The 15,714-nt window shown below is 44.3% G+C and overlaps 1 protein-coding gene across 5 annotated transcripts in view; it reads right to left on the reverse strand.

Moving 5' to 3' along the window:
- Nucleotides 1-2,785: 2,785 nt before the first annotated feature.
- Nucleotides 2,786-15,714, reverse strand: part of LOC119168731 (sarcospan) — a 209,091-nt gene continuing 196,162 nt past the window's right edge. For all 5 annotated transcript variants that reach the window (XM_075865816.1, XM_075865815.1, XM_075865817.1 and 2 more), the window contains one exon: nucleotides 2,786-3,509. In XM_075865816.1, the coding sequence (XP_075721931.1) occupies nucleotides 3,288-3,509 (222 nt within the window). In that variant the 3' untranslated portion in view covers nucleotides 2,786-3,287. The remainder of the gene's footprint in view (nucleotides 3,510-15,714) is intronic.

Here is a 15,714-nt window from a genome sequence, read left to right on the forward strand (position 1 = left end):
GGTGTACCAACAGGCGCAAGTTCGGTAGAGGACCATTTCGAGGAAAAGTCCAATCCCAGCAGCATGAACCGAGCTTGTGTAGTGTTAGAGACATGCCTCATGCAGCGGCACGTAAACGATCAGCCGGATGCTAAAAGCTACCCGGAAGGATGCCAATTTCCAAGAGTTCAGACATGTGAATAACCCAGCATCTAGTTTTGTGAAGGGTATTGCAGATACATTAGCCAAACAGAGCAATGAAGCGGAGAAATTGAAGGGCCAAGGCGGCAGAAAGGGTGGTGCACAGGCACACCTGAACTGTAAGATTGCTGATGACACAACCAGGGAAGTTTGCAACAACCAAGAAAAGGTCGTACGTAAGCGTCACCGCAAAAGAAAGAAGCAGGGACGTGCGGCACCACAAAAGATGGCAGAGGGCATGCCGCAGTGAAAACGGAAGGGTTGGCCATCGGTCAATTTATCAAAACAGCCTTTGAGGTCAGCTGTCAGGCAAAATTGGCGAGAGAGAAGTAGCGGAAAAGGACACGCGTTCCTAAGAATGAAGGCATGGTTGAAAAAAAAACAGGTATGCGTCGACAACAATGTCAACAAGTTTCTAAGAGAAAGGCTGCTGGTCCTAACTTCAGGGTGAAACCAATTGCGAAAGGACAATGACGAGTCTTTTCCCCGAACTTCAGGAATCTTCGGTCTCATGAAGAGAGCCAGCCGAAATCAGGAATGAGCCCTGATGGCAAAGTTGGGCTGGGAGTTTCGCCTCATTGTGGCTTTCGCGATCGCCTCTGGCGATCACGAAAGCGGTAGAGAACATGACCGCCACGTGCAAGACTAAAAGCGTGAAGGTCAGCTGCAAGCTTTTCGCAGAATGCGACCCAATGTTTCTGAAAAGAAGCTTTTTTGAGTATTTCTCCAGTTTTGAACCTTTGAAACAATGTTTGCTTTTGTAAGTAAGGTTTCAATAGAAAACAGACTGGTTTCAAAGGGTTCATGATAAACGCGGAATGCTGTACACTTACATTGAAACGCGCGTTTAGAAGATTTTTTAAGGCACGGAGGCGTATATTGAGTCGCGAATTGTTACAGCGCTCCATTATTGTGAGTAGAGTAGAGCTAACACGCCCAAAAGAACCCAGTGGGTTCTTTTAAGGTGCGAGCATGATAATGTAACTATAACCAAACAAGACAATTACGCAGGGTTTAGTTCCATCACTTTGGTTGTGATAGAATGCTTAAGTATCGTGTGATAGTTTAGGTGGAGCGTTACGCGTTAGAAAAAGTCGAGGGTTGAGCGACATTTCGGACAATTATAAGATGCAGCTGAATCTAGGGAGAAAGATTTGAGTCTCAAAAGGTGTGTCCTACTGAAGACGTGAAGAAACGGTAACGTATGAACCTGGGTTATAGCATGCGCTGAGAGCTGGCACGAAGGCTTAAGTTTTGCTTTGTGCGTAAACACAACTCATGCGAGAATTCTTCGTTTTGAGCTTTTTTTTTGTTTTGCAAATGTCCTGTTTAGGTTGGAGTGGAAAAGACTTAGTGAAGGCAGCTCAGAAGACTACCTAATAAATTAGCAAGTGGGTTTTATAGAGGTGAATCATTGTCCTCTCTCGGGGCTACTGCCTTTGTCCTAGCCGCCGGCTGCGTTAAAACCTCGTTTTGCAACAGTGTACATTTGACATACCTTTCAAAAGAGGGATACTCCATGGCAACGCAGAGTGTTTAAGTCACTGTCCCTGGCGCAAATGGCATTCTCGAGAGTTCTGCCATATTTTTTTTCTGACACAGACAAGGGCCATTCATTAGGTTTTTCTTTGTTTTGTTGCTTTTTAGAGGTAGTTGAACTCGTGGTGAATACATTGAAGACACCGCTATCCAGGGTTTCAGGTTGCGTGTGCTTCCAGTGCAGTTATTCTGTTTCACGCAAACGTAGAAGAGGAATTTAGAATAACTAGTGTACTTCTTTTAATTAGTTGTAAAAGGGTAAATATGCCTGGTGGGGTTTGACGTAATTGCCTGGCGCTTACTAGATGAGTGGTTGTGTTTTCATGTGCCTGTGTGATGTCTGTTGAGCCAAAATGAAGCAGGTGGTCACTACTTCATCAAGGACGGTCTTCACCAGAGCGGACGTCAGCGCTGATCTCTCCGAACTGTGGCTGCAAACCTCAGCCCATAAAAATCTTCCCCCCCCCCCCGCGCGAGAGACTGTTATGACCGTCATTATTATTGAAGTCTTACGGCCTATATATATATATATATATATATATATATATATATATATATATATATAGTGTTGTATTGCATATAAATACGCGGCGAGGGGCGCTTGCCCTCTACTCGTGAACAACTTGGTATGCCACTCCACATGGACAGACTGACTAAAGCGCTTTGTGTGCACACTCTTCAGTCTGTGTGTCCGTGTGCCTTCGTTTAGTTCGTGTTCAATATCGCTGCTATTTCAAGGAAAAATTTTCAACTCGCGCAAGAAGCAGCACTCGCATGACTCATGTAAATAGGACGTTTAAACATATATCCGAGAATGTTTACCGCATTACAGCAGCGCAGTGCCCACTTTAACATAAGTGTTTGCTTTGGAAATTGGTGGTGCATACACCTCGGGTTCATAGGGCATTTCGCGCTCCTACACAGCTGTACATGTTGTGGATGCTTTTACTCATAATATTAATTAACAATGCCTGTATAATTTGTAAATGATGGGCCCCTAGAATAACCATTCGTTGGGTAGTGCACAGGTGCTTGCCCCACATAAATTATGGTTCGATTCACAACGGAACTGAAAATTATTTCTTTATTGGCACATATCTTGACTTATCGCTCATGCAGAACGTTGATTTTTCGCACCCAGTCATTAACGGCGACAACCGACAGTGACACCGAAAATTAAGCCAAGCGATCTGTGAAACGCTATCGTGCTAAGTACTTATGTGATGGTTTTCGGTAGACACCTCTTTGTCAGGTAGAAGGTCCGGGTTATTTCTACTCGATTGAAACAGTTTTATACGTTATCTATATGCATGTATACCTCAAATTGAAGCTCACCAACAACGTCAGTTATTGGCACACAACTGAGGACGCTGACGTCGACATAAAAATTTCTGCGAAACGAGCTCTTTAACGCAATCGCCTAAAAAATTTGACGCTGAACTGTGGTCATGTTTTGCAAAGGCCATGATGTTTGTTGAACTTGTATTGAACTCATCTTCGGCGGTACAGCTCTCCTGGCACAGTTGCATGATACAGCAAAGAAGGATCACACGCAGCGGTTCCGCAGTTCACGACACAGTTAGCTGCTCTGGTGCTGCATCATTGTGGTCGGAAGCGGAATACTGCTCGCCAACCAGGTCTCCCGGGTCGCCTAACGTGCGGCGTAGTCCTGCGTTGAAGTACACGTATCTGCTGCTCCACAAAAGTGTCAGGTACCACAGGCTGCACACGCCACCCAGCACCGCCACTGTGGCCATCGTGTAGAACAGGCCCTTGACGGTGCTGTTGACCTGCGAACCAAATAGAAGCTTTTATGATCAGCTCTTCGGTTGGCACCGTCCCTATTTAGCCGCTTGAACAACAATGAGGAGCATTACAACACGACCTGAACGTGGGCCTTGTATAGTAGACCAATATTCGTGAAGACAACTTAACTGAGGGAGTGTCTCTTTTGCGCCCCTCGCCGGTCATCTAGCAGTGGCAGCAACACTAGTACGTCACATATTTAGATTCACAGTGCACTGAAGCACCGCAAATGATAAAGAAAATGAATATACAAAGCTTTATTAGAAACAAACAAAATGATGATGACTAGAGCTCCAACTCAGCCTCCTTATGGCATGCACACACCAGCAGTGAGTCGACGGACCAAAACATGGAAATCATAACGGCGTCATTTACCCAAACAAGATCAATGTATGTGATTCTGCTGTTAACCAGCAGCGGTTACAGGCGTTAAGCACTAAACGCAGCCAGCACTCTTATACAATACCCTACAAGTGCTAAAAATATATATCTCAAAGGCTATGCTCAACGGATTCCGACATGCCACGGCGACTGTGTGGCCTAAAGTAAATAAGAACTACTTCGTCTGAAAGTAGTTGTGTAATTTGTTTATTTTACCGTATTTTGTTTTCATTTATCGCTAGATATGGGTCGAGCAATAATTTCATACCTCGTGATTTCTCCGTCTCCCCAATATGTAGGGTTCCAATCACGTTTCCTCTCGACCTACTTTGAAGTAAATACGAAGATCGGCATTATTTTGTACTTGGACGTTTTCAAACTCGCGTCACAGAGTGTTTTTAGGCGAAAGATTTGAACTTGAGTCTTTATGCGTACTACAGAACTCGTTGCCACAGTGTGTCCAATTGACACATAAACGGCGGAAAAATTGTCAATGCAATTTCTCACCGCAAATACGAAGCCTATATTTCTCTTAGAAGGAAGAATCGCTCGTATACAACGCAGGCGGCGTTGCAGAGGACGTCATCGGGTGCACAAATTGAGCTGGCAATCAACGTGGAGTGACGGGAATGAAATTACGTTCCAAGGACACATTTTGTGACATATTGTTACGTTCTATAGTGGCACAGGGGATTGATCGAGGCACATCTGACGGGCAGATGGGAGAATAGCAACAAAAATGGCAATGCTATCAATCGTTCTGCCATCAGCTAAGTAAAGAACCAGCTATCCTGCCGTGTGCTCATAGGCAGGATAATGGCTGGTCATTATGAGTGATTGACTGGATTCCAAGGAAAGCAAAACGCGTCAGGGGATGACACAAAGTTAGGGGGGCAGACAAGATTAAGAAATTGACCAGTACAACGTGACTGTAGCAAGCACAGGACCAGGTTTATTGACTGAACTAGGGAGAGGCCTTTGCCCTGCAGTCGGCGTAGACAGGCTTGCAAGGAACTGGATCAGGACAGACCATTCTGTCCAAAACAACAAAAGGTTGACTTGAACCTTATATAAATGCAAATGCCACAGGATGATATTCGTCTGCTTTGTGCCACATGGATTAAGCAAATTGTTTGAGGAAACGGCAACCAGCTCCGCCCTCTGAACGTGGTTGGATGAATGGATGCTATAAGCCTCCTCTTTATAATGGAGTGGTGACATGTATGCCACCAGGCTCGCAAGAAAAAATAAAAAGAAACATTTCATTGCATGTTGGCCTAACGTCTTGTCTACTTCGTATAAATTGATCGTATTATAACAAAAATATGTTCCATCTCTGCTTCTTCGGACAGAGTGACCTCATTTTCCCACGATCTCTGTCCTTTATCTCTGCTTTTCTGCCACCGATATTCTAACCATCTCTTATTTGCTTCTATCGCGGACGTGTACAGCTTTCCATGTTTGCCCCTGAAACCCAAAGCCTCATATAGGCTTGTACGTACACGCATATCTGGGAGGATATCGCCACATTCAAGTCGAAAACATCCAAAAACCGCCTTATGAATATGAGAGACGCCATTGTGGAGAGCTTTGGAAGTTTAGTCCACCCGGGGCTTCATAAGTGCACCCAAATCTGACCATATAGAGCTACAGAATTTTTGCCTCCATCGAAAATGCAGCCGCTTCAGCCGGAGTTCAATCGCTCGACCTGCGGGTCACCAAAATATGCAAAATATACCACCCAAATATACAATGTAAGCGTAAGATGCAAAATATGCAGGAAATGGCTCGCAACGTCTAGGTGCTGAGAAAAAGAAGTTACAGCTCAGTGCACAGCGGCCATTCATTTTGAAAATGAAAATTCGGAAGAGCAAGGGTGAACCTGCCGTTATATGAAGATATCGTCAAGTAATTATCTGCAGTCTGCAGTGGCAATAGCAGAAGGTGGAAACAAATCGTGCTATTGGCAGGTTCTGTTGGACGCTGGCAGCCAAGGATCATTCATCCGTAAGAGCTTGTCACACAAGCTTGGTTGCCCGGACAAAGGAAATCAAAACCGACCATAAGCTATTTCGCAAGCGGACAAGAGGGAAAGACTATGAATTCAGTTGAAGTCAAAATTGGAAGCGCATGCAGTGGCAAAAAGGTTTTGTTGGAAGCACTCGAGGTTGAAGTTATATCAAGATAAAAAATAGCGTTCCTGCCTGCCTTGCTGAAGAAGAATGATGGCGATGGAAAGCTGGCTGACGGTTTATGCACAAGTACAGACGAGAGAGAAATCGAAATTATTGTTGGATCTGAGCAGCGATGGCATATAATGAGCGGAGGTATCTGAAAACTGGAAGCGAGCTCACAGCAGCAGAGACCATAATCGGTTTTACAGTGCAGAGCAAAGCTGCAACATTAATGCAACGTGGAACTGTTTTATATGCATCAAAACCATTTGTATGCATTCCGAATGCCCAAAGGAATAAGAGCCTCTGTCAGGCTACATGTCCTCTAGCTCTTGCTCCTCTTTCTGTAATAAGAAAGAAATAATAAACGAAAGATTAGAAGGAAAGAAAGAAAGAATAAAAGAAAGAATGAAAGAAAGAATAAAAGAAAGAAAGAATAAAAGAAAGAAAGAACTGTTATGGTAGATGACGTTGAAGTGGACAAGTTCGACATAGAGACGAAACTGAGGCATTTATAGAACTATCGACATAAAGGGCACTGAGCAAGACGCAAAGAAAGAAGATAGTGTAATGGAGTATTTCAACAAGGACTTGAAGTGTGAAAAGATATTCAGTACGACTTCCATGGAAAGATAACCTGGAGTTTGATAAAAAAAGGGTGTCACAATGACGAGATTGAAGCAACTCATTTGAAGGACACAGAAGGATGAAAGTGTACTGCGATGTTATGACAGTGCCATCAGAGAGTACATGAATATTGAAGTGGCAGAAGTGGCCGTATCAGAAAGTGCACCATTGACACACTGCTACTACATGCCGTATCAAGCTGTCATCCAGCAACATTTTCCAACAACAAAGATAATAATACTATTTGATGTGTCTTCATCGTCCCCGAAAGGATTATCTTTAAATGGCAACTTCGAAACAGGAGCAAATCTCAGTCGTGATCTCGAGCACATGCTGATGAACTTCCGGCCCCATCGCATTGCAATTACAGCTGATATTGAGAAGACATTCTTACAGATTTCAATACATGAGTAAGACAGAGACGAACTGCGTTTGCTTTCGTGGGATATAATTTCTAGTTAAAGCGATCCAATGTTTGTAACAGGAAGAATGTCAGGAATGACGTTTGGCACTGCTCCTAGTACACTCTTGCTTGCGGCAACAGTGCAACACCACCTCAGCAAGCTGGGGGATAAATTTTCGGAGAAGTGTAAACAGCTGAAGAGCAACCGATACATCGGCAACGTGATAATGGGAGCTGACTCCCCCAAAGAAGCCGAAACAATTCACTGGGAATAAAAAAAAACTTTCGAAGGGCTGTAAATGATTCTGAGAAAGTTCAATACAAGTGAGCCTCAATTAAAAGCAACTATAAAGAAGGAGGAGAAATGTGGAAGCGTTCCACCAAAGTAACGATTCTTGGCATGATATGAAACTTGAAGGAAGTTGGGCTGTACCTATCATCGTGTGACATTGATACCAGCGGTACGCTAATGATGGGCAAAATGTTACATCTCACACAAAGAGTATATAATCCTTTGGGAGTCTTCATTGTATTCACGGCTACACCCAAGCGAGAAATACAAAACACGTGGAGGATTTGAACGTCTTGGGACGACTCGCCGCCAGATGATGATTTGGAGTCGTGGAGGCAGTGTATTAAAGAGCTCGAATCCATTCAAAGGTTCAGCGTACCACGATGGTTTTCTTTTAAGAGTAAGGAGGAAGCGTATTCACACAGAACTTCGCTTGTTTTCAGATGCAAGGTCATATGCGTGCGGAACAGTAGCCTATTGAATAAATCACTACGAATAGGAAAACGAGGCTGGAATACTCGTTGTAAAAAATAGCGCTAATGAAGCAAATCTCGTTCCTACGACTCTAGTTAATCGCTGCGTTGCTGTCTACATGCCTCTATGATTACATCAGAAGAGTATTTGTAAGGAAGATAGATAATACAAGATACTCAGCAATTGTTCTTAGTTGGCTCCACGAAAAAAAAAAAAGAGACATCTTTGTGGAAAATAGGGTGAAGAAGATAAAACGAAAAACGAAGCTGTCAAAGTGTAAGTACACTGCACGTGAAAAGAACCCAGCTGATCTCACAATCCGAGGTGTAAGTGTAAAGACTTTGATACAGTCGGAAATATCGTGGCATGGTCCAAAGTGGCTTGTTACGGAAAGCAAGACCACAGAGCAGACGGAGATGGAAGAAGTCACTGAGAGTTGTGAGGGTTATTTGACTAACACATACACGTCGATTGCGGCAGTGATCGACGCAGCGAACTATGGAACCTAGGTAAGATTTCTCAGAGTAGCAGCTTGGACTCTAAGATACATACAGATTATAAGAAAGAAGCGGGAAGTGGGGTGTCTGAGTTTTGAGGAACTGACGGAGACAGTGACGGTGATAATAAAACTGCAGCAACGACGCTTTTTGTGGTACTTTCTCCCTTCCAGTGACTTCAGGGATGGCTAGATGGATGGATAGATGCTATGAAGGTCCCTTTTATAACTGAGCGGTGACATGTGTGCCACCATTTTCACAAGAAAAAAATGAAAACAAATCTTTTTTTTTTCATTTTGGCTTAATGGCTTATTTACTTTGAATAAATAGATGTTATTATAACAGAGAATAAAGATAAGTTTCTGTTCTGTCTCTCTGCTTTTTCAGGCAGAATGACCTCATTTTTTAATATTTATGTCCTTATCTCTATTTTCCTGCCACCTGTACACTAACCGTCTCTTACTTGCTTCTATCGCGGACGTGTTCAGCTTTACATGTTTGCTCCTAAAACTCAAAGCCCCATGTAGGTTTGTATCCACACGTATACCAGGGTGTATATCGCCACAATCAATGAAAACATGTTCCATCGTTTAGTTAACTCCCCCACGACAAGTACATTGTTCCTCCTTCTTTACAGAATCTCACTTTATGACTACGCGTTTTAAAGTAACCTGATCTCGCTTCGAACAGTAAAACGCTTCTCCTTGAAACATCATTCAAGTCTATTTTCAGTTTATTTCCATTTATTTTCAACATTTACATATGTTTACATTGATTTTGTGAGCAGTGGACAAGAAGCCCCTGAAATGGGCTTGAAAGCACCCACTGTCCGCAACATTGACATACAGGAAGCAGTACGTCGTAGGCAACATTATGCAGTACAGAAAAACCTCTCCTGCCTTATTTCCTACCTGCTCATTCGGTCGGTACTGAAGGCCGGCTTCTTTTCCATCGGTGTAATTGCTGTCATGCAATGAATCATCTCCACCGCTATGACTTTTCGTCTAATGCTTTTTGTTGCCGTGTCACTCAAGATGTAAGCCGTATGTTTACTGGTGAACCTCTTAGTTCTTCTTCTCCACATTTTGTCGATGCCCTTCCTATACAAATACATGAACGCCTTCCCTTACCGTCTACTCTCCTTCATTTTCCTAAGCCTCTTTTGAAATCTTTTTTCGATCTGAGCTTCCTTTGTTTCAGATCTTTTCCATTCCATATCCACCTTTACAGCCTCATTCGTCGTCTTCCCATGAACGCCCAAGTCGAGATGTCGCACAGTCCTTTGATTTACATTGATTATTTATTCTACCTTTGATTTCACGCACACAACTCAGTTACAATATGTAACACCTGGAGCCATTACACCATTCTACAGGTCTCAAAGCACTTCGTGCCTATTATATCCCCATAACCCTTTGTGCTTCATTATTGCAGCATTCCTGTTTCCCTCAGCTGCCGATGTTTTTTTCTTTACCTCCCCATATATATGTCTTCCTCATTTTCTTATACTTCTAGGTGCTTGTATTCGCTTGCTATCGGTATTTCTTGGCCCTGTATTGAGACAGCCTGGTCTTTGTGATCATTTAATACCGTCAATCCACATTTTGTTCCACTATTTTCTAGTGCTAGAACCTCGCCTTACCTTCCACATATATCTAACAGCCGCTGCATATCGTCTCGAACGTCCGCTAGTAAGACAATATCATCTGCATAAAATACACCTGGAGCTTCTGCTCAACCATCGCGCCCACCAGTTTGCGTGACAGTATAAACCCAAAGTTGCTAACTTCCAGCGCTTTTTCTACCTCACAATGTACCGCATGAATAACAGCAGAGACAAAGGACATCCCTGTCCCAGCTCCTTGTTAATTTCAACACTGTCATTGCTCTTTCTCCTTCCCATTTTATGGAAACTGTATTTTATCGGTATATTTCTTTAAAAGCTGTATAGACTTGTCTCCTATGTCCATATACATCAATATGTTCCACTAAATTTCCTGAATAACGTTGTCATACGCCCTAGTGACGTCCGGATAAGCTACGTATAAGGGTCTCTTCACTTTTTCAGATATTTGTATACAATGAGTAAGAACAAACAGATTATCGTCTAACCACCTGTCAATCAGGAATTCATTCTGAAATTCTCCCAATATATAATTTGCTCTGCCCACGTTTTTTTTTAATTTGCTGCCTGCATCACCAACTTGTTTAGCCCAGATGTATTGGTTAGCGTTCTATGAGAGCGACTGTTAACCTTTTCTCGCTTGCCTTTATAGATTACTTCATTTGGCTTTTCCAAATGAAGTAATCCCCCAACAGCCGTCAAGTTTAAGATGTGCAATCAAGGTTTACACTACTACCTTATCAATTGATAGAAACGTCCTATAAGCATGCACAACACTTGAAGTCGACCCGGAGCCCTCGCAAAACACCCCCATCTGCCGCCAAACCAAATCGTCAACGTGCTGAAGTGCACCGCGTGCCCTCTGGCAAAAGCAGCACGTGGACATGAAACTTCATTTTTCTCAAATAACGTTTTATAGGTTTTTCAACTTAAACGTACCCTTTTCAAAAAATGTTGACTCAATTTTGATGAAATTTTGTATAGGGTAGCTACAACAAGCTAGGAACGATCTGAACACAAAAGTTGCTGATTTCTCAAAATCTGAAACTGTATGAGAATTTCACAACAATACGCTTGCTCTGAGGCTCAGTGAATGCCGTAATTTTATTTTTTGTTTACAATAACTTTATGAGAAATGTAACATACTTTTTAATTCCAATGTAACCTGTGAGTCTCTACAACACGGCCAAAAATGGTTACATTACTTTTGATGGTTTCTGAGGAAAGGTACATTTATTAGGTGAGCCCACCCGATAATTTGGTAGTGGGCCATAGAGAGAATAGGCAACCTAGGCTTAAAGAAGGGCGTCACTTGATAGCCAGTCTCATATTTTTGAGACTTCTGCTAACTTCGGCGTATTTCAGTTGTAATTTAAGTCTGTTGATCAGTTTTCGCTGCTCCCTTGGAGGGGATGGATGTAGACCACCCCGGGCGCCTGCCGGCACCAGCGGCGTCAGCGGCGGCCGCCTCTAGGAAGCGGATGGGACAAGCGAGTGACAGCGACAGTGAAGATACTCATGCTTACTATCTCAGCAGTGAGGACTTCTCAGATGACGGTTTTCAACCTGTGCTGAGCCGCAAAGCGAAGAGGAGGAACATGAGGACATCCTCATCCTCAACCATTCAAACTGTAAGTGAAGCGCCAAAATCGAACACTTATACCATCCTGTTTCTGCCTGCACTTCCTACCGTCAGCATGAAACGCCTTAACAGACAGTCTGTGTCGAGGTCTCTGGAAACGCTCGTGCCAAATGAGATCATGGACATAAGAGTGAACGCCAGAAAGAATATACTGGCTGTGGACGTTTTGCACGCAAGTGCTTTGGGCGTTCTGCGCAGTGTAACTGACTTGGACGGCAACCAGGTGCGCTCTCATGTTCCCTTGGGATGTGATGTAGTAACCGGCGTGATCTACGACATAGATGTGGCTATTTCCGATAATGACCTACAATTTCTTGTCAAGTCAACAACTGATACTCCAATTGTTGATGTCACCAGGCCAGGCAAGTCTCGTTGTGTGAAGATTGCGTTTAAGAGCACATCACTCCCCTCTCATGTGAAGGTGGGGTACTTCAGACATGCTGTGCGGCCTTTTATTCCAAAGCCTCTCCAGTGCCGTACATGCATGAAACTTGGACATGTGAGCAGCGTCTGCGAGAATTCGGTGGTATGCCACCGCTGCACCGAGCCCCATGAAGCGGATAAGTGCGTTGCAACTGTCAAGAAATGCTCTAATTGCAATGGATCCCATGAAGCTACATCGAAGGACTGCCCGCGGATTCAGAAGGAAATTGCCATCTTGAAAGAGATGGTGCGCGATTACTCATCTCATCTAGAAGCCGCAGCTAAAGTTAGAAGGCGTCGTTCACGTCGACGTCGGTCTTCAAGGACGCCCGCTACCTCCTGGACACGTTTGCCAGATCCCTCATCAGTACCACCTCCTTTGCCTCCCAGACCACATGACGTGGGAAAGGCTGTAAAGGACAAAGCCAGTGAGCATACCCTAACTGCGACAGAGTGGCCTGCACTTCAAAGGGAAGCAGCATCAAGTGAACCGAAGAAGGTTCATGACGGCCAGTCCGCGATCCCGGTTCGAGGTCTTTCCAACCAAGACAGGCAAGTGACTGCAATCGTGCAATCATTAATTGCCACGATTCGCACGCTACTGAGCAGCATACAATCTCCGTCTGCTAAGAGTGCACTGCAAGTACTGAATGCACTGAATCCAGTTCTTGCTAACCTCGTATAAGCACAATGGCTCAACAAAATCTCATCTTCCGCGCTGAAGTTAAAAGTGCGTCGATTTTTCAGTGGAATGCCAGAGGCATGAAGTCCCGTATCTCGGACTTTCGCCAGTTTGTTCAAGCCAATCACTTCCCTATACTTGTCATATGTGAACCAAAGGTATCAACGCCTTATAGATTGTCCGGTTATGAAGCTTTTTGTTCAACCACTTGCGAAGAACGAAGCAAAGTAATTGTTCACATTCGCACAGACTTGACTTATCTTTCGCATCCAATAAGTTCAAATGACGACAATCAGTACGTGTGTTTTCATGTAAAGAAGAATGCAGTTTTGCTCACGCTTATTGGTGGATATATATCTCCGTCATCGCGATTTGACTGCGACAGATTAAAAGACATCCTAATGAGGACCGACGGGCCTTGGATCATCACCGGTGACTTCAACGCCCATCACATGCTTTGGGGGAGCACTAGGATGAATGCCAGGGGCCGGAACATTGTTACATTCGCTTCGAATTACGACTTTTCCATCATGAACGATGGTAGCCCACATATCTGCGGGGTCTCACGTATGGCACTTGCCTTGACCTGACATTGGTGTCACGCTGCTTCCCTCACAAAGTTAAATGGTTTTGCGATATTGAGACTCATGGGAGTGATCACATACCCACCTACGTGGCGATCGATGGTATCATAAAAAATTTCTTTACCGGTTTTGTAATTGGCACTGACTGGTCGATGTTTACATCGCGTGTTGAGGACGCTTGCCAAGAAGGCCTCGCCTGCAGCCTGGAAAATACCATAGCGGAAGCTGTGCAAGCGTCCAAATGTAAATTACCATTTTCGTCTAAAATAACACAGTTTGACATCGAACTGGAAAAATTACGAGCTATACGAAGGCGTGCTGAACGATGATACAGACGCACAAGATCAATTTACGATCTGAGGGAAGCAAGGCGGCTCCAGAAAAAGATTCAACGACGCATTCACAAGCTGGAAAGCGAACGCTGGAAAGAATTCTGCGAATCTCTAGACCCTCATAAACCGCTGCGATATATCTGGAGAACAGTTCGTGGTCTTCGCTCCTCTCCGCAACAACGGCACCCTTTTAAAGCTTTGGCACTCCATCATGGAAAAACAGAACTCAAGGTGGCTGAAGAATTTTGCACGAGAGTTGCCGGGAATATTATGAATGAGAGCATCGACGCCGTGATCGTTCCTGAGACGCGATTACCAGAAATGGACATTCCATTCACCATGGAAGAACTGGAAGGTGCGTTAGTCGCTTCTAAGCGCATGTCATCGCCAGGTCCTGATGGTATTACTTATAGTGCGCTGGGACACCTTGGACAAAAAGCCAGAAGAGAACTTTTAACATGCTTCAACAACTCCTGGCTCAGGGGCAGTGTTCCCCGAGAACGGAAAATAAGTTGACTAATACCGCTTTTGAAATCGGGAAAATCACCATTGGACTTGACAGCGTATCGCCCTATTGCCCTCGCAAGCTGCCTCGGAAAAGTGATGGAAAGAATGGTTCTATTTCGTCTCGAGTGGTACTTGGAACGACACACCAAATACCCTTCTTGCATGGCAGGCTTTCGTCGGGGCCGCTCCTCCATCGACTGTGTCCTTGACTTATCGACATTTGTGCAACAAGAAAAAAGTCGCAAGCGCATATCAGTGGCACTCTTTCTTGACGTGAAGGGTGCATATGATAATGTAGCTCACGATGCCATCCTCACTTCTCTCGCAGCAATGGGCATTGGTGGAGGAATGTTTCAATGGATAAAAGATTATATAACTGGCAGGGGTTTCTTTGTGCAAGCATATGAGGGTACAACTGCTGAACATTACACCTACTGCGGAGTACCTCAGGGAGGTGTTTTAAGCCCCACATTGTTCAATGTTACCCTCATTGGTCTGGTGAAGGTTCTGCCAAAGTCGGTGTGCCTATCCATATACGCCGATGATATTTGCCTCTGGAGTGCTGCAGTTACTCGCCCTCAGGTGCGTGCACGAATACAGCGGGCAGCAACCCTCACAACAGCCTACCTTCAGAAGCAAGGCCTAACTATATCAACTGTGAAGTTCCTGGGCATAATAATCGACAGAAGTCTTTCGTGGAGCCCACATTGTGCGTACTTGAAGAAGAGAGTGCTATATATTGTGCATATAATGAAATTCATGTGCGGGAAAGCATGGGGAACTTCTGTGGCCTCCATGCTACAGCTGTACAGGGCCCTATTTCTGGGTCTATTGCACTACAGCTTGCCGGTACTGACTAACACTTGCAAATCCAATACTCATTCATTGCAGAGTTTGCAGGGTCAGGCACTGCGTATCTGCCTAGGTCTGCCCCGATGCGCTTCTACTTATGCCACAATTATGCTTGCCAAAGACCATCCGGTCAGGATATATAGAGTTGTGGATTGCCTCAGAGCGCACATTTGACATGCTAGCCGTGTCCGCCACCACCACTTGGCCCTTTTACCCTCCAGAAGACCACGTGCTACGTTTTCAGACGTCATAGCCAAGCACCTAAACAGCATTCTATCAGGATATACACCAGCTGCGAGAATGGCATGTCCTTTGTGGTGCCTCGACCTGCCGCAAGTACGTCTAGAAATTCCGGAAATCAAAAAGAAAAGCAATCACTCCAGAGCAGCATTGAAGCAAGCAACACTGCTATTATTACATGAGTTGTACTTAGACCGAACGCAAATATACACTGATGGGTCCGTCTCGTCCAGCAGCTCATCAGGTGCCGCTGTAATTCCGGCTGCAGCAATGACAATCAAGTTTAGGTTGTCGCATATGACTACATCTACGGCATCAGAGCTTGCTGCTATAAGGGCTGCTTTACAATATATCGTTCAAGAACGTCCGGGAAAATGAGTCATATTCTGTGATTCGAAGGCAGCGCTTCAGAGTTTGCAGTCTGCCATGAGTAGGAGGAGTCATGACCAATTGGT

This window comes from Rhipicephalus microplus, chromosome 6 (genome assembly GCF_043290135.1).
Source record: "Rhipicephalus microplus isolate Deutch F79 chromosome 6, USDA_Rmic, whole genome shotgun sequence".
Classification (NCBI taxonomy): Eukaryota; Metazoa; Arthropoda; class Arachnida; order Ixodida; family Ixodidae; genus Rhipicephalus; species Rhipicephalus microplus.